Source organism: Pelophylax lessonae (genome assembly GCF_965119305.1).
Source record: "Pelophylax lessonae genome assembly, chromosome: 4".
In the NCBI taxonomy this organism is placed as follows: domain Eukaryota; kingdom Metazoa; phylum Chordata; class Amphibia; order Anura; family Ranidae; genus Pelophylax; species Pelophylax lessonae.
This window is the reverse complement of record NC_138771.1, coordinates 610,434,910-610,454,139: the sequence shown is the minus strand read 5'-3', so window position 1 is coordinate 610,454,139 and position 19,230 is coordinate 610,434,910. Positions and strand designations below refer to the sequence as shown.

The following is a 19,230-nucleotide window of genomic DNA, read 5'->3' as shown; positions in this document are numbered from 1 at the left end:
AAGATTTGTATTCATTGATATACAAAGCTGCCTATGAATGGCTGAGCTCCACTCAGACTGACACTATTTAGTTCTGGGTGTGAGACAGGAAGGTCTCTTATGCTCGGAACACAGAGCTGTAGGCTTTATGTAGCCTCAGCTACAGCACACCCAGCAGCTGCACGTTACTGAAATAGTTTGTTTGGGCCAGCTTGGCCCAAACTAAATTTCTAAACCGAAATTAAAGCGGATTATCAGATTTAGACCCCGTTCACACTGGGGTGACCTGTCAGGCGACCTGGTCGCCTGACAGGTCGCCTGCCATAGAGAAGCTGTGGACCCGTTCTAATAGGAGCGACACAAGTCGCTCCGACTTAGAAAAAGGGTCCGGAGCTTCTTTAGGGCGACCTGGAGCGACCTGCATTGACTTCAATGTTATGAAGTCCGTGCCGGCCGCTCTGAGGTTGCGGTGCGAGCTGCGCGCCGCAACCTGTGAGGTCGCCCCGGCAAGTCGTATCGCCCCAGTGTGAACGGGGTCTAAACATTCATGAAAAATAAAGCAGTATAAAGAGAAACCCTGATTAAAAAAATGAATTGCGCTAGGACTGTACCATTGCTTTGGCATCCAATATCTTTATTTGCTTTTCAGACCAACCGGAATGCAAGAAAATGGCCACGCAGAGCGAACGTAAGTTTGACGCCTGTTTTATCTCTTTTTGGCTCACCACATTACTGAAGTTCCTCACTCTTCCGATTTTATGTTTTGGGGTTTCAGACATGTTAGAAAAACTTTTGATTTTGTATTATATAGACTGGGTAGAGGTCACATCCTCTATTGGATTTATATTTCAGTCTCAAACTATTTCCTTCACTGACATGAATTAATAACATTCCAAAACTAACATGGAGTACTGACCTCAGAAATCATGTTGCAGCACACAGTTCTTCTAGATGATGGAGGTTGTGCGATTAAAGTCACCAAATGATGTTCAGTGAGGGGCAATTTGTCTGATTTCCTGTTGTGAAACCTTTTTAGTAATCAAGGTTAAAGTGCACTTGTACTTTTAGCGCCACGTATCGCCATCCTCTTTAAAACAATTCTAGGAAGCGTTGAGCTTGTTAACTACAATATGTTTGTACAAATTTTCAACATAACATTAATGTGTATTTTGCTTTTTTGGATGAATCCTGATTTTCAAAGTGTATGTAGCATTTAAACAGAAAAAATCTAACCTGTAATGCAGACTTTTTCTTGTATAAATTTTACCTGTTGGTTCTGCCAGTTGGGCATATTCTAGGCTAGATTGACAACACTATTAGACTTGTGAGACTCCAAGTCACATGACCTGTGAAATCCCATGTTCGTCAATGACAGCTGTCTTGTTTAGCACCACTGAAGTCGATATGACTTTAGAAAAGGTTCCTGTACTACTTTAACGGAAGTCCTCTCCAAGTTAGTCTCCATTACAGGAAGATTATCTGGGCATTGCCTGCGGTGTAGCCCCTTCCTCGCTTCAGTAGCTTTGAATTTGTATTCTGGTCGCCAGGAAGTCGCATGGCTAAGTTGCACTGTAAGTCGTGCGACTTTCAGGTCCCAGTAGGGTGAACTGAGCCTTACTGTGTGTGCTTGTTGGAAATTCGAACAGAAATGGTTACAATTTTCTAAAGAATTTGTTCGGAATTAGACCCATGTTTGGCTGCCTTAAGGCATGAATTGATGCACTGAGGAAAAGGTTTGGAGTGCCTTTTTTTTTTTTTTTTTGGAATTTTCCTATTCTTTTGGCTGGGAACACAGATACACTGGCACGATGTAGACACCCAGTGGGATTGATTTACTAAAACTGGTGCACAAAATCGGGGGCAGCTGTGCATAGTATGTCAGCTTCCATCTTTGAACAAGCAGACGTTGGAAGCTGATTGGTTACTATGCACATCTGCACCCGATTCTTTGTGCACCCGTTTTGGTAAATCAACCCCACATGGTCTACATCATGGGTGTCTAACCTTTTGGCTTCTCTGGGCCACATTGAGTGTAGAGAAATTTTTCTCGGGCCGCATATAAAATATATACTATAGTTGTATATAAGTAATAAAATGCCGCTGCACCCTTCCTGCACCGCCGTTCCCCCCGCACTAATTTAACACAACTAGAGGATGATCAAATGAAATGGAATCAGTATACAGAGGTTTACTTCTTCTGAGAGATAGTAAAGGAACACTCTAACCACCATGACCACTTCAGTGATTTGCAGTAGTCAGAAACACTGCACATGCTCGCCTCCCCTCCCCTCTGAGGCAGCCTCTGCCTACCGCTAGTTGGAAGCCGCTGTGGCCATGCCCCCAACCCAAATTCCTTCCTCCCCAGAAAAAAAAATTGTCGGGGCAGTGGGCCGCATTGCCTGGGGTTCCGGGCCGCATGTGGCCCCCGGGCCGCAGGTTGGACATGCCTGGTCTACATCGTGCCTGTGCATCTGCAGCCAAAGGGAATAGGAACATTCCAAAAAAGATTTTTTTTTTTTTTCTGCAAAAAAAGGCACTCCAACCCTTTTTCCTCAGTGTATCAATTCATGCCTTAAGGCTGCCATACATGGGTCGATTTCCGATCAAATTTTCTTTTAGAAAATTGTAAAAAAAATTTTTGGATTTCGTACTATTAGTTAGGCTGATTTTCATGTGGCCATCAAATTTGAGTGACAGGGCATGTTGGAAATTTTTGGAAAAACAAACTAATTTCTAATCCATGATGGGAGAATCATGCGCAGTTCTTTTTCGAATGCATTTCTCGCATTACCTGTGACCTGGAAAGAAAAGCAGTTTCCCGGCCATGAAAATTTTCTGTAGCAACATGAGGTGAAGTTGAAGGCTTGGTTGGTCGAATGTCGAAATCAATGCAAAACGCACAAAATTTCTGATTTTCAAAAGAAAATTTGTCTGGAATTCGACCCATGTATGGCCTGCATAAGTTCTCAACTCCAGGAATTAAAACTACTCTTGCAATGGGAGCACCCACCCCACACTGCAAAGGGGAAAATGCTTATTAACTTACCTTTTTATTCCTCCATTTCAGCTTGTCAGCTGTTCCTCTGTTGCCATATACATTGCGGGCCTGCTGACCTTGCTTTGTAATTTTGATGTCCTTGTTCGACCATGGCCTTGCTGTCCTATTGAAACTTTGGGGGACTGGATACACAGACGTGTGCATGCCAGAGTGAGGAGTATTGCACCTTATTCCTCTACCCCTAGTCTTGACAAGCATTCAACCCTTGTGTGTTGTTTTTTTTTTTTTTCCTCCATGTCTTCCAGGGCAGCATCTGAGAGACGGCTCCCCCCACCTAGAAACGAGAAACCCAATGTCAAAAAAAGTTTGCGTATGCCTCGGTTCTGGTTTCTTTTGGACCTACAGGATCGACTGTTTTCCTCCAGGTCCTGTGCTGGTTGCCTTCTTGCTTTGCTGGCCTTTGGGGAGGTCAGGCAGCTTAGGACAGGGGAGATTAAAAGACCCCTTAGACTGAGGTTTCTTCCTCCTTTGGGGGGGGGGGGGAGGGTTGACAACCATTCCCCCAGCTTATGGCGTCCTGGGACAGCCTCCCTGGTCTCCCTGTGCAGCTGATCCTCGTCTAGGCTCATGGTGTGTGAACAGGGCATCTGTGATCCCTCGGGTGGGCGACCGTTGGCTCTCTCCTTTACCACATGCTCTCCCTGTGCTGTGGCCTTCTGCATAGCTGAGGTGTAGTAAGATGGAGGCGCCTGGATTCTGGGACGTCGATCGTGTCTTTTGGTGACGTGTTTCCGGCCGGTGACATCTTGTCGGTGAATTGAAGACGTTACTCTGCTGGATACTCCCCCATTGTGTCGCTGCCGGTAGCTCCCTTATGGGAGCCTGTGACGTTGGGTTCACTAAAGCAGTGTTTTTAACCTGGAAACATGGATTCCTCACACACCTTGAGGTCTCTGGAAACCAGGCAAGCTGCAATGGAGACAGCCTCATGGCAGGTATGTGTCCACCCATACCACTTACAGGGTGGGTAGGGCCTGGAGCAGGGGCAAGGGAGCCTAAAAGGGCGTTACTTTATTTGCTCACTTAAGCTGACCATGTCAGACGCTGCAACATCCTGCAAGCAAGGAAAGCCCCAAGGTAAACCAGAGCTGCTGGGGTCACCTATGCATTTACCAAACCACTGTGCACCTTGAAGCTTTTCAGTGTAGCCGTGATTTTTGTCGCCTCCAGAAGAAAAAAAGGTTAAGACCAGCAACAAAGCATATGTATCATGCGGTCAGACTATCCTCGGATTGGACAAAACCGATGTCGAAAATGCATCAGCAAACTAGTTGCTAAAGAATCGCGGGGTTTTCAAAGACCTGCTGAGACATGCCAAATGTACCCCACAAGAGAATGTGGGGTACATTTAGTTTTCCAAAGCACAGCGATACACAATCTTCAGACCCCTACTGCCGCAAGTCCTAGCAACTGGCCATCCGCTAGCCAGGCTACTTCATCCTGTAGTGCTGAGGATCCTGCCAGATCTAAACAGGAAAAAGATTGAGTCAGAGGATGGACTAATGCTCTAACTTGGACGTAGAAAAAGAGAATTTCAGAGTCTTCTCTTCCCGTTGGAGAGCACTGAAGAGCTGCTAAGAGCCATTGGGGACACGTTGGGCATTAAAGAACAGAAGGCTGAGCTTTCTCTACATCCTACATGATAAAATGTATAAAGGCTTGCAACCTAAAAAAACAAAACTTTTCTGGTTCACCAAACTCTAACAATATTATCGAGTGGTATGAACGGGGAAAAAAAAATGTTCACTCCTGCGATAAAACGCAGATGCCGGTTCTCGGAGGTTTGTGAGCTAATGTTTTAAAGTTGATATGTCTGTTTCCAAAATAGCCAACAAGACAGACCTCTTCCTTCTTTAAAAAAAAAAAATCCTGAACCCTAAAAGAACTGATGGACAAGAAAGTTCTCACTAAAATCATGGGAAGCTGGAGCAGCAAATTTAAATCCTGCAATCGCATCCACATGTACAGCATGCATGCTCTTGCTATGGCTGAACCAACTCCAAAACCACTTGGAAGGAGGGGCATCCAAGGAAGAACTGCTCAGAACATCCCAACCCTGAACAAGGTAACAGCTTTCCTGGCCGATGCGTCAACTACAGCAGTGAAATCAGAACTACAGCCCTGATCATTGCAGCAAGAAGAGCTCTATGGCTGAAAACATGGCCTGGGGACGTCGCCTCAAAGAATTAGCTTTGCGGCATTCCCTTCATGGGAAGGCTTTTCTCTGGCCCGGAACTAAAGTCCATACTCGATGGATTGGCAGACAAGAAAAGAGGCTTCCCTCAGCTCAAGAGGAAGCAAACAAGAACACCCTTTCGGCAACAAAAATGGGGTAACAAGCAATCAATGACACCTCACAAGTGGGGGGCAGATTAACACCATTTGTCAACCAATGGCAGAACTTCGTTTTTTCCTCCACGCAGGTGGTCTAATATTCTCTTTGGGGGATCTGCTTACGTAAAGTCCCCCACAATAAGAAGGTAAAGGTTTTTACTCTCTCATATTTTCCAGAAGATAACTGTCAGGAAAATTCTGAGTTATACTCAATCTGAAGCCATTCAATAGATCAATCCGACACCCAAAACTCCGGAAGCATATTGCTGCCAGTGGACCTGCAGGACGCTTGTCCAGATATACCGATAAAGAAAAACCAATGTCAATACCTGAGATTTGCAGTCTGGGGACCAGAGACTACATTTCACCTTCAATATTCTACCTTTTTGGAATTTCATCAGCTCCCATGGTATTACATCTGGAAGTTATATAGGAGTTATCCTTTATTTGGATGATTTTCTTTTCTTTGCCAGCACAGCAGAAGCACTGACAAAAAATCTCCAGTCAAGCATCCGTTACCTGAGGGTCTAACGGTAAACTATCTGGGCTATATACTAGACGCCAAGGAAACTAAGATCTTACTTGGGACAAAGAATATCAGAAGAGAGGACTTGGATATGTTGTACCGACTGGATCTCGTTAAGGAAAGTTATGAGAGTGCTGGCTGTTATGACCTTCTCTATACCTGCTTATGTGGTACACAGGTTAGTCCTGTCAATTTATGAAGGTGCTTCTAATGACAACTCGTGTATTAGATACCTGTCAACCGAATCTATCTTCAATTCAAACTTTACAAACCTGAAAAGAGCTGTCAAAGGACCTCAGGGACAAGATTGTAGACCTGCACATGGCTGGAATGGGCTACAAGACCATCAGCAAGAAGCTTGGTGAGAGGACGACAACTGTTGGAGCAATTATTTGCAAATGGAAGACATACAAAATGACAATCGATTGGCCTCGGTCTCACGCTCCATGCAAGATTTCACCTCATGGGGTAAAAAGTTCATGAGAAAAGTGAGATATCAGCCCAGAACTATACGGGAGGAGCTTGCAAATTATCTCAAGGCAGTTGGGACCACAGTCACCAAACAAACCATTGGTAACACAATATGCCACCATGCATTGAATTCCTGCAGTGCCCACAAGATCCCCCTCAAGAAGGCACATGTACAGTCATGCCAATGAAGATCTAAATGATTCAGAGAAGGATTTAGAGAGTTCTGTGGTCAGATGAGACCAAAGTTAAACTCTTTTGGCATTAACTAGATTCACCGTGTTTGGAGGAATGAAAATGCTAACTTTGACCCTAAGAACACCATCCCTACAGTCAGGCATGGAGGTGGAATCATTATACTTTTTGGCTGTTTCTCTGCTAAAGGTACAGGCCGACTTTGCTGCATTGAGGGGCCAATAGTCTTGTATTGTAAAATCTTGGATGAGAACCTTCTTCCCTCTGGCAGCCAGTACACGGAGTCGTGAATGGCTCTTCCAGCATGACAATGACCCAAAACATACCACCAAGGCAACCAAGGAGTAGCTCAAGAAAAACATTGAGGTCACAGAGTGGCCTAGCCAGTCTCCAGACCTTAAAGTGGTTGTAAACCCCCCAGGTAGTGTTTGCACCTATAAGTAAGCCTGATCAGGCTTACCTATAAGTACTGTAAATATCTCCTAAACTTGCACCGTTTAGGAGATATTTACACATGCGCTCTGAAGGAACGGCCGCCTGTTCCTTCAGAGCCCTGTGCCGTGAACGGTGGCTCCCGTGTGCATCAATGACGATATTATGGCTCCGGCCGGATGACGCGAACCTGGAAGTAAGATGGCTGAATATGTCAGCCGTGTTACCCGTGAGCGAGCGGCACTACAGGGGGCTTCCTTCTAAGGTATTTCATAATGAGCTAGTATGCGATGCATACTAGCTCATTATGCCTTTTTGTCTTTTTTCAGGTGTTTTTTTTTCCCCTGAAGTTTACAACCTCTTTAATCCAATAGAAAATATATGGAGGGAGCTGAAGCTTGAGTTGCCCAGTGTCAGCCTCGAAACCTTAATTATTTAGAGAAGATTTGTAAAGAGTGGACCAAAATCCCTCCTGAGATGTGTGCAAACCTGGTCACCAACTACAAGAAACATTTTTACCTCTGTTTGCCAACAAGGGTTTCTCCACCAAGTACTAAGTCATGTATTGTTTGGGGATCAAATACCTACTTATTTTACTCACTGAACTTCAACTCTATTTATAACCTTTGGTATTGTGTTATTTTTCTGGATTGTTGATATTCTGTCTCCATCGTTTAAAATACAAAAAAATGAAGGATCTAGAATTTTTCATAGGTGTAAGTGGACAAACGTACAAAATCTGCCGGGGGTCAAATTTTCCCCACTGTATGAAAAGGTACAGAAAAATAATGGCTTGGTGTACGGAAAGAAGGAAGAGAGGATTAAGTTTAATAATCACTATCCTGGATTTTCTCGCACAACACCCTAAATGTTAAGGTGGCGGCATCGTTCTCTTTTCTTGATACTAAAGTCTCGTACACACGATGAGATTATCGGACAAATGATTGTCCTTCCCTTTTTTTTTTTTTTTTTTTTTTTTTTTTGCATGCTAGTCTCCATATCGAAAATTAAGCGGTTACTAAAGTTAAGAAAATTCTTCTATGGCCAAACAAATTCGGTAGTAATGTATTTTTGGATTTAAAACGACCGATTAGATGAAAATCGCATCATCTGGTTTCGTTCCAGAAACCTTTTTGGTCCTTCAGGAAATTTCATATGAACTGTCAAGATCGGCTCTTGTAAGCAGTGAACTAATGATCAGATAATCCTATCGCTTTGAAATAGTTTTTTCGTCCCGATTTTCTGATTGTGTAGCAACCCTGGACAGGACCCGATTATAAAAACTTTTGTTATTCAGTAGGTAAAACTAGACCTACTGTTAGCAGGAAGTTCCCTTCATGGGATGTATCCATGGTTCTACAAGCATTCCTAGCATCTCTGTTTGAACCCCTAGATCAGTGATGGCGAACCTTGGCACCCCAGATGATTTGAAACTACATTTCCCATGATGCTTATGCACTCTGCATTGAGGTGGAGCATCATGGGAAATGTAGTTCCAAAACGTGGGGTGCCAAAGTTTGCCATCACTGCCCTAGATGAATGTTAAGACAAATTTCTCACTCTAAAAACTCTGCTGGTTTCACTTGTTTCGGCTAGAAGGCTGAGTGACATGCAGGCATCATCTCTGTGCTAACCTTATTGTACTATTCACCTAGATAGACCTCTCACCAAATCAAACTTTTCTGCCAAAAGGCCCCTCTGCATTTCACAGGTCACAAAACATTCTCGCTCCTCTCCCAGCAACCCTTAACAGCAAGAAGAGATACTCCAATATAGATGCAAGAAAAACCCTCATAACCTATTTAGAAAGAACCAAAGATTGGGGGAGATATTCAGCACTGTCTTTCTCTGGTTTAAACAAGGGTCCTCAAGCTTTAAAGAGCACAAAAGCAAGATGGGTCAAAATGGCCAGAACACTTGCATATTAGGCACAAAAGCTTTCACACCCCCTAAGCGGAGTAACAGCTAACTGTACAAGAGCATAGACTTCTTTTGCATAGACGGCTTGTCAAGCCAAGTTCAGACTTTCGATAGGAAAGTTCTCCAGGCTGTGAATCCTCTCCTAGTAAGTATTCCTTGCCCTTGAAGACCGAATTCTAGTAAGTCTTACAGGGCAGCATTCGTTTACTCCTTGGGTGTCGTATTTTACTAACCATAATCAAGGTATTTGTTACCTGTTACTTTTTATGTTACTAAGGCATACAGATATGTGCGTACTTTTATTTTAATGGTGGACATTGTGTTTTCTGTTTCTAGGTAGGAGCCATCTCTCAGAGCCTACCATGGAAGACTTCCTAGAAAATGAATTACCAGGTACTTGACTGTTTGTTTTTTATGTCCATGGAATTGGCCTTTAACCACTTGACGACCGTCCTCAGTACATTTACATCGTTACTTTGAAGTTCAATACCGTTATGGCAGCAGCTAGTTGCCATAACCCCTGTATTGTTTACTGTGGGTGATTATGCGTATGATAAAAGTGGTCCCAGTGGTGGATTCGCCATGGGAATCACTTTTGGAGGCAGCCGGAGGGGGTTTAAGTAGCGTAGTTTGTCACTATTCCTCAAGCGTATGCAAGTTTAAAGCTTGGCAAGTTGGGTATCTATTTACTTGGCGTAACCTCTTTCACATTATACCAAGAAAAAATTGGGTTAACTTTAGTTTTTTTTTTTATCTTTTTTTTTTTTTTTTTTGTCAATGTGTATTTGTGAAAGACTGTTGCGCAAATGCGGTGTGACAAAAAATATTGCAACGATTGCCATTTTTATTCTCTAGGGCCTCTGCTTTAAAAAAAAAAATCCAGTGTTAAGGGTTCTAAGTTTTTTTTTTTTTTTTTTTTTTCTTGCAAAAAATACTAATTTTAAACTTTGTAAACAAAAAGATTTAGGAAACAAGTGGTTAAAGCTGAAGCCAAGTATTGCTTACTTACATTGGTCAACCCTGAGTCAATGTAAGTATGCATATCCTACCGGATGGCCTACTAGTAAAGCTGACCATTATTTTTAGAAGTCGATGCTTCTACAGCAGCGATCTTCCTGGTCCTGTGCTGAGCAAATTCCCCTCTGTACACTGACCACAGAGGGGCACTCACTTGGTATTGTAATAATAAAAACTTTGCCTTGTATGAAGACCTACATTCTGATTGGACAAGGTGTAGTTCGTGATTGCCCATCCTCTGCAGCTCATTAAATTTAGCGATCGCTTTGTATTAAAAATAAAAAATAAAATACAAGGTGTTTTGTGAACCGCAGTTGTGCCTATTGAGACTCCTCCTGTGGTGAGAGGAAGCCACCCAGTGGACATTGTGGCAGAAGGTAGTGGCTATTGCTGTAATAGCATGGACTATTAGGCTCCATTCACACCTGGGCGTTTTCAGCTCCAAAAACGCTCAAAAGAAACACTTCCAAAACGCCCAACAAGTAAAACCCCATTCATTTAAATGGCCCCTGTTCACATCTGAGCGTTTTGCAAAACGCCTGTAGCTGAAAAAAGTACATGAGCTTCTTTTTGGGCTGATTACCAGCATTTTTGATTGATGTCAATGAAAAACGCCTGAAAAAATCGCGGTAAAATCGCGGTAAAAAACGCTACGCTCAAGTGTGAATGCAGCCTTAGTGATTGTCAGCTTCCCCAGCAGACCCTGGGGTATGAAATATGCACATTTACATTATTCCAAGCTGCAAATATGCAATTGGGATCATAGCTGGAGTTTGCTTTGAGACACTGTGCAACCTGAAAACTTCTCATTGGTTAATTGTGTGTGGTAAGAGCGAAATTACCACCAGTGCGGGCTGATACTATTGGCCACACCAGTAGTAACGTAAAATCGTCAATTTGTTCCTCTTGCTCAGGGGTCTTCAAACTATGGCCCTCCAGCTGTTCAGGAACTACAATTCCCATCATGCCTCGTCATGTCTGTGAATGTCAAGTTCTACAATGCCTCATGGGATGCGTAGTTCCACAACAGCTGGAGGGCCGCAGTTTGAGGATCCCTGCTCTTGCTGGTGGTTGTTTGGGGGAGGGGGGGGTGAATTTAGGTGGTTCATTTTTTTCTATATAAATCTTCAGTCTGGTCTGTGATGCTACTTTACATTTGAGCCTTCCACTGCCAATTTCATTTGCCCTACTTTAAACAAGCCTACCTACCTTGAAAAATGTTCCCTACCCCCTCCTAACGCCTATGCTGACGAACCTGCATGTAAAAAAAAATGCATACCAGTTTTCAGCCTGCTGTGGTCTGGTCATGTGGTTCTCCCTCTTGTCAGGCAGCTGCAAGGGAGAGGAGAGCGCACTCTGACAACAGCTAGTAAATCCTTTAGCAGTGATATCACCCATAGGCTCCAGTTGCCCATGCGTTGTAGCACTCCCTCCTCTCCTCTGCAGCCTCTAAAGGCTGACACAAGGGAGCTGGATTACGTGACTGGAGTGGGCTGAAAACATCTTTATTTGCACAGGTTAGTCAGCATAGGTGTTGGGAGGTTGTAGGGAGCATTTTTAAGTCTAGTTGGGTTTAGACTGGAATTTCACTTTAATAAACAGGGCTATTACAAAACTGCTGTAAAACCTGTGCAGTGTCTACCTTCTTCCTTCACAGTAATCTTTACTACTTCTGTGGGATGTTTGGCTTTTGGCTGCAGTTCCTGTTCACTTTCGTTAGTCCGTGAGATGATTAGTGTGAGTCTAGAGGATGCTGAAGGTTCTTAATATTGTAATTTTGTCTTTTTTATATTTGTAGCTATGTCCCAGCCACTTGCGCCAGTCCTCCCTCCTCGGTAAGATTTGTTTCACAGCCGCTGTCACCTGTATTATATCTGATCCTCTTTTGTCGCCTCCTCTGGAGTATAGGGAATATGATAATCTCAATTCTGCTTGTAGGTCGGCTACAATGACTGAAGAGTATCGTGTGCCAGACGGCATGGTGGGACTTAGTGAGTATTTAATATTTCCTGACTCGTTACTGAGGATTTTAACCAATACTGGGCACTTTCACCCCCTTCCTGCCCAGGCCAATTTTCAGCTTTTAGCGCTGTTGCATTTTGAATGACATTTGGGCGGTCATGCAACACTGTACCTAAACCAAATTTATGTAATTTTTACCCCCACAAATAGAGCTTTCTTTTGGTGGTATTTGATCACCGCAAGGTTTTTCTTTTTTGCTAAACACATAAAAAAAAAACGAAAAGTTTGAAAAATTGTTTTTGTTATACAATTTTGTAAATACGTTTTTTTCCTGCACTGATGGGGTGGCACTGGTGGGCGGCAATGATGGGCACTGGTGGCAATGATGGGCACTGGTGGGCGGAACTGATGGGGAGGGCACTGGGGGGCATCCCTGGGGTCATGGGTGGGCATCCCTGGTGGTTCTAGTTTTAGCAGGACTGTGACCTTGCGGCAGACCGGTCTTCTGACATTTTTGACACTTTTGGGGGGGACTAGTGACGTTACTACAGTAATCAGTGCTAAAAATAAGCACTTTTACTGTAATGACACTGGCAGGGAAGGGGTTAACATTGTGGGTGATTAAGGGGTTTACATGTAAGCCTAGAGGAGTGTTTATAACTGTATAGGGGTTGGGCTTTTAAAATGACCAGAGACCTGTGATCCTATATAGAAGGATCACAGGCGCTCTGTGATCTTCCAGAGAGAATGGTCAGCTGTTGTAAGTTCTTCTCTCTCAGCGGGGATTGATCGCAGGTGCCCGGCGGCAATCGGAGCCGCCGGCCCTGTGCATTGGAGTCCCTGTCAGTGGCACGCGCTCGCCCCCTATCTGCAGTCGTGCGACCGACATAAAGCTACGTCGGCTCCTGCAGGAGGGCCAGCATGCCGCAATAAATCTGCGGCGGGCGGTCCTTAAGTGGTTAAGGACCCGGCTGACAAAGACGGAGGCTGTGGCCCGCAATATGTACACCCTGGCAGGTTTGGCACTGAGGCTGGTGTCGCGGACTCTGACCGAATGGGCTAGACTTTTGCGCCATGACCTGGAGAAGGGGTGCAGATCCCCCGTCCCCCCACCCCTCCTTTGCTGAGCTGGCAGCCCAGCTGGTCCAGGGGCTGCAGTAATGTCTTTTTTGATCCGGCTCCACTAATGACTCGGCTCTTTGTTTTCTGCAGTGTTCCTTCAACATGTCTTTTGGCGCAAATGCTGGTCTGCGGACCAGACTTCTAAAAAGGCCTTGACTGACTGATCTCTTTCAAGGAGATCACCTGTTTGGTGCTACCCTGGATGACCACATTAAAGGTCTCACAGGGGGGAAGAGTACCTAGGCTACTAAGGGCAGGGACTCTTGTAGACGTGGGCCCTCCTCGGCTCATAAGAAGTTTTTTCGTCCCTCGTTCGACTGACAAGGGATCGGAGCCCTTTGGGGCCTCCTACGGAGGATCCAAGCAAACTTGGTCTGGCAAATCAAGAGCGGGCTTCTCCAGACCCGTGGACAAGGCCTCTTCAGAATGAAGGTGCGCCCTCACCTGTAACTGGGGGTGGGGGGACAGCTTTGCTGGGTCCTGGACCTGTGGACTCCCCTGGTACAAGTCGGATGGGTCCACAAGGTCATTCGGTCCCACTACAAGATTAAGTTTCGTTCTTACTCTCTCGTAAGGTTTCCAATGTGCGACTATCTCCAGTCTGCTTGCAGGCTCTTTTTGTGGCAGTGCAAGACCTTTTACTTTAAAGGGTGATAGTCCCGGTTCCAACTTCGGAAGGTTGTTAGTGGTTTTACTAAAACCTGTTTACAATCCCCAGAAAGGAAGGCAAGGTGCGTCCAATTTTGGGCCTCAAGGCGCTGAACTGCTTTGTGCTGGTGCAAAAGTTCAGAATGAAGTCCGTTCGCATGATGGTGGCTTTCCCTGCATCAGGGATTTTTCTTGCCTCCATCGACATCATGCTTACCATTACATTCCAATATGTGTCGGTCTCCAGCGCTTCCTCCGCTTCTTTGCCATTGGAGAGGAGCATATCAGTTTGTGGCGTTACCCTTTGGTCTCGCTTCTGCTTCTCGGGTCTTCACGAAAGTGTTGGCCCCAGTGCTAGCATTGTTACGCCAATGGGGGATTGCGGTACTGGGCTACTTGGACGACCTCCTTCTGCGAGTGGAGTCTCCTACTGCCCTGATGGAAAACAGGGAAATTACCATATGAGCTTGAGGGTGTTTGGCTGGATTCTGAATTTTCAGAAGTCTGCTATGGTTCCGTCCACAAAGCTGGACGATCTGGGTCTGACTCCGCGTTAGCTAGAGTGCTCCTTCCTCTGGACAAACTCCAGAAACTGTAGGCTGTAATTCATCTGCTGTACAACAGATGGTAATCCTTCTGGACTTGTATGCCGGTGCTGGGCCTGATGGTGTCGAGAGGTGGTTCTGTTTGCACAGTTCCATATGAGGTCCCTGCCAGGGAGATTCTGGCCAAATGGGACCAGAATCTGTAGTCTCTGGGCAATCAGATCCGACTGAGCAAGGTAACTAAAGAGTCCCTGATATGGTGGCTTTGTTCTTCGGCTGGGCAAATCCTTCCTCCCCTTGTATTGGACAGTGGTCTCCACGGATGCCAGTCTGTCAGGGCTGGGGAGGCGTCCTTGGCAAAACTGCTCAGGACGTCTGGACACTGGAAGAGTCCAGACTACCAATCAATGTCTTGGTACTTGAGCGATCAGACTGTGCCTGGAACATTGGGTGAATCGTCATCAGGCATGTCCAGTTCTCATTTAGTAGGGCAATGCCATGGCTGTGGCTTAGGTCAATCACCAGGGGGGCACAAGAAGAGTCCTGGAGGCTCTGGAGGTAGCCATTATTCTAAGGTGGGCAGAATGGTTCGTTACAGCCCCCTCCGCTGTACACATTCCTGGGGGGTGGAAAATTGGCAGGTGTATTATCTCTGTTGGCGTTGGACCAAGGGGAGTGTTCCCTTCATCCGGCGGTGTTTTATCAGTTGTCTCTCCAGTGGGGCATCCCCGAGGAGGATCTGTTGGTGTCCCGGCTCAGAAAGGTGCAGAGGTTTGTGGCTCGGTCACGGGATCCTCTGGCGGACGTCACGGATGCGCTGGTGGCCCTGTGGGGTCAGTATCGTCTGATTTACGCCTTCTCTCTTAAGCTTCTGCCAAGACTTCTACGAAGGCAGAAGATATTCCGGTCATCTTGGTGGCCCTGGACTTGCCTCGCCGGGCTTTGTACGTCGATCTGGTGCTGCTGGTCGCTGAGGTTACTTGGAAGCTTTCCTCTCAGGGAGGATCTGCTGTCCTAAGGACCAATCTTCCATCCTGCTTTACAGTCCCTGGCTTTGACAGCTTGGCTGTTGAACGCCAGGTGCTTATGGATAGAGGTTTGTCTGAGTCGGTGATTCCAATGCTGTTAAAAGCTAGGAAATTTCTTTCTAGGAAGATCTACCATCGCACATGGAAGATACATTGCGTGGTGTGAGTCTCTAGAGGTTCATCCTGGCTTTTTTTATCAGTGGCACAGATCTTGACCTTCAAGATAGTTTAAGGCCAGTTTCTGCTCAACTATCAAGGGGCAGGTGTCAGCCTTAGAGGTCTTCTTCCCTTGGCCACATACTCCTTGGTGCATACTTTTTTTTTTTCTTCAGGGAGTTAGGCAATTGACCCCTCAAGTGCGGTCTCTGATGCTGCCTTGGGACCTCAGTTTGGTGCTCTGTTCTCCAGAAGCCTCCTTTTTGAGAATCTTCGGGAGATTCCCCTGCTTACGCTGTCCCAGTAGGTGGCCTTTTTTCTGTGCGGAGGGTGTTGGATTGGTGTCGTTACCCTATCCACCTTACTTGGTGGTTCAGTGATAAGGTGGTTCTTCGTCCCCCATCCCTTGCTCAGGTCGTTTCTGATTTTCATTTGAATGAAGACATTGTGTTTCCTTCCCTGTGTCCCAGGCCAAAACATCCAAAAAAAATTGCTTTGCATGCCTTGGATGTGGTCTGGGCGATTTTGGGGTGTACCTGGCAACTATGGAGTCTTTTAGGAACTCGGGCTCCCTATTTGTGCTTATGGATGGGCCTCGGAAAGGGTTGTCCGCTTTCTCTGCGACCGTTTCCAGATGGATCAGACAGACGGTGGTTCAGGCATTTTCCATCAAGGGTCAGGTTCCTACTTTCCCTGTCTAGGAGCACTCTACTCAGGCGCTCAGTGCTTCCTGGGCCTTCCGTCAGTGACGCAGGTCTGCAAGGTGGCCACCTGGTCCTCGGTGCCCACTTTCACGAAGTTCTATAAAGTGGATGTGTTGGCATCTGTAAATGCTTCCTTTGGCCGCAAGGTTGTGCAGGCTGCTGTATGGACCTGGTCCTCTTTAAGGGTGTTTTTTTTTTTTTTTTTTTTTTTTCAGGTGAGCTCCATTTGTTTTGGTTAAGCTCCTGTTTACCTGGTTTGCTATAGTTAGCCTTGGGAATTTTGACTTGCTGTAAAATCCATTTCTCTGATGTTCATTGAGGGGCAGTTATTATTCTCCTGACACTGCTTGTAACAATGTAAATGGGAAAGCTGCGCTACAACAATTGATATACTGTGAATTAAATCAGCGATGACACAGAAAAAAGGTTAGACTACAGTCCAAACACATAGCACAGATTTAACATGTATAATGGTTTAGGACAGTCCAAAGAAAGAGGATTCCAAGGTGCAGATGCAAGGATGGTAAATCCGCCACCAAAAGGTCACTCCAAAAAGCCACGGTGAAGCATGCTGAGGGTGTACGCTTACCAGAAGGAGAAGGGTTAAGGGCCTTGTAAAGTCTCAAGATGTCCAGCTACAGGGGAACACCTCTCCTGACCAGGTCCTATAAGGTCCAGGGATCCTCCACATCGAACCAATGCAAACCACCAGCCTCCTCATCCAACTCAGTGGATAGCCACACGTGTAAAAGAGAGGATACCACAATAGTGCAGATGGTTTTGATATTTTAATAGATATCGTAAAAATAGAATAACACTCACAATTTTGATGTGAATAAGCACTTTGTCAAGAAGTATTCAAAACGCCGCCGCCCGACTTCCGGATGCAGAGTAGTGACGTCAGCACGCCTGTCGGTTACTGCTTGTAACAAAACAGAGTACCTATAGCAGAGAGGGAGTATACCCACTGGGACTGCCCATAGGCGTAGCCAGACTTTTTTTTTTTTTTTTTTTTTCCTTGCCTATTGTCCTGGTGCTGTAGGGGGCAATATAACCCAATGGTTAAGATCAGGAGCTGTCTGTCAATGAACAGAGAAATGGATTTTACGGCAAGTCAAAAATCCCATTTTTCATTATGCAAAATTACAATGACGAAAGGATTGTAAAGATAATGGAACAAATCTGTGTAAAGCCATTTGTATCCCCACAACTGTTGTCATGCAGCCACATTCTGTTCTCACTGTCAGTGATAGGCTCAGGTGGCCAACTGCCAGTGTTTTTCAGAGGGTCATACTGCAGCATATCTCTCAGAAATTTGCAGATCGGCCGCTTCTTTTTTATTTATTTTTTTGATCACCTATATTTACGGAATACATATGGATAGGAAGTCACAAATTTTAGCATTCCGCTCCAGGCATGATAGCTAAAGGGCATTTGCGCACACACAAGAAGAGTTTAAAAATAGTGACCGCTGCTATTGTATTACTGTGAATTTTGGAGGAGAGACAGCCATGTGAATGTGTTGTCTGTACATATTTCTCTTCCAAACTATGAGCCTTTAAACCCAGTCACACACATCGGGATATAAAAGGCTGAAGATTCCATAGCTCTAACCTGAGGCCAGCATCCTGCAGTGCACCGTGCATGTTGTGAGGGAAAGGCCACAACTTTTTTTTAATTTTTTTTTAATTGCATATCGAGAGTTTTGGTTTTCCATTAGGGATGCACTGATATATCAGCAGCCAAAAATAGTGGTCATCAGCATTTAGCCGATAGAAGAAAAAAGTGCCGATAATGGCCACCAATAAGGCGTGCCATTTTTACTGTTTTGCGGTTTTCATAGGTCATGTGACTCAACGCAACGAGTGCGTTTTTTGATGCGCCGTGTTCACAATTCATTTTGGTTGGGGATTTGTGTTTTTGGTGCAGTTTTTAACTGACCAAATAGGCACCAAAAATGCAGCAAGCAGGATTTTTAACACCATAAGGGAAGCGCAACAGACCAGTGTGAAGACGTACATAGAATTTAAGGGGGAGCATTTTTTTTTTCTTGGTTTTCTTGTGCTTTTTTTGTAATGCAAAAGCGTATAAAAAGTGCTCGTTGTGAAAGCAGCCTATCAGCTGAAATGATGCCGGTAATTGGTGAAAATTCATATTTATTATTAAGTTAAATAAAATACTATATATATATATATATATATATATATATATATATATATATATATATATATATATATATATATATATATATATATATATATATATATATTTATTTATTAACTGATTATTTCCGTTTCTGGCAAAGTGCATCCTTTTTTAGTTTGGGTCCAGAATTTTCATTTTGGTGCACCACTAGTTTCCATTCCTTGTGACCCTTGCTTAGGTTAGCTTGAACCCCTTTAAGTGACAGGTTTACTTAAGCAAACGTGCATGTCTCTTCCAGTCATCGGTCGTGGCGGGGAACAGATAAATAAGATCCAGCAAGACTCGGGATGTAAAGTTCAGATTTCTCCAGGTAAGACCTTTTTATCTCAGACTTTGTCAGGCCAGATTGTTACCAAAAGCTTCCAGTCAGAGGATTTAACAGTTTAACAACCCATGTTGCATAAATAGCAGTTCAGTGTGCTGTGGTTGTTTGTTTTTGTTTTTTTTTTCCCCCCCTTACCCTCTCCTTTCTTTCCTGCAGACAGTGGAGGAATGCCAGACAGAATTGTGTCGTTGACAGGCTCTCCAGATTCTGTTCAGTAAGTATGTCTGTACCCCAGTTGTGAGCCATTAGGTGCATATGTATTTATATCCAGAATCTGGTCTGGAGCACCCACGGGCATTAACGTGAACATGTAGGGAGGAGGTTTCCTTTGTTCACAACCATAACCCTATCACGAGCCAGTGTAATGCATTTCTCCTGGTGGCTTCTTAAGTGACCCGAGTACTTGCTGCTTGTTTGAAAGAAGCATGGGCACAGTGAGCAGTTTGTTTCTCGATAAAAATCACACACTGCTCCAGGTGGAAATGCCTTGAAAAATCCGCACAGGTGCAGGGTACAGGCTCAATGTGCAAGCCATATAGAACAAAGTGTGTGTGGACAGCCACACTCCAATGCAAATTTTTATTTGAGGATAAAATACCACAGCAT

At 44.7% G+C, this 19,230-nt stretch overlaps 1 protein-coding gene across 3 annotated transcripts in view; it reads left to right on the top strand.

Annotated features, from left to right (window-relative positions):
* The window catches only part of KHSRP (KH-type splicing regulatory protein), a 68,860-nt gene that overhangs the window by 15,410 nt on the left and 34,220 nt on the right, over positions 1–19,230 (top strand). For 2 of the 3 annotated variants that reach the window (XM_082254849.1, XM_082254848.1), the window contains exons 1-5: positions 9,254–9,305; positions 11,728–11,764; positions 11,868–11,920; positions 18,538–18,609; positions 18,781–18,838. In XM_082254849.1, coding sequence (XP_082110975.1) covers positions 9,275–9,305; positions 11,728–11,764; positions 11,868–11,920; positions 18,538–18,609; positions 18,781–18,838 — 251 coding nt within the window. In that variant the 5' untranslated portion in view covers positions 9,254–9,274. Of the gene's footprint in view, positions 1–628; positions 668–9,253; positions 9,306–11,727; positions 11,765–11,867; positions 11,921–18,537; positions 18,610–18,780; positions 18,839–19,230 lie in introns of those variants that run through there. The other variant, XM_082254850.1, reaches the window with a different exon arrangement.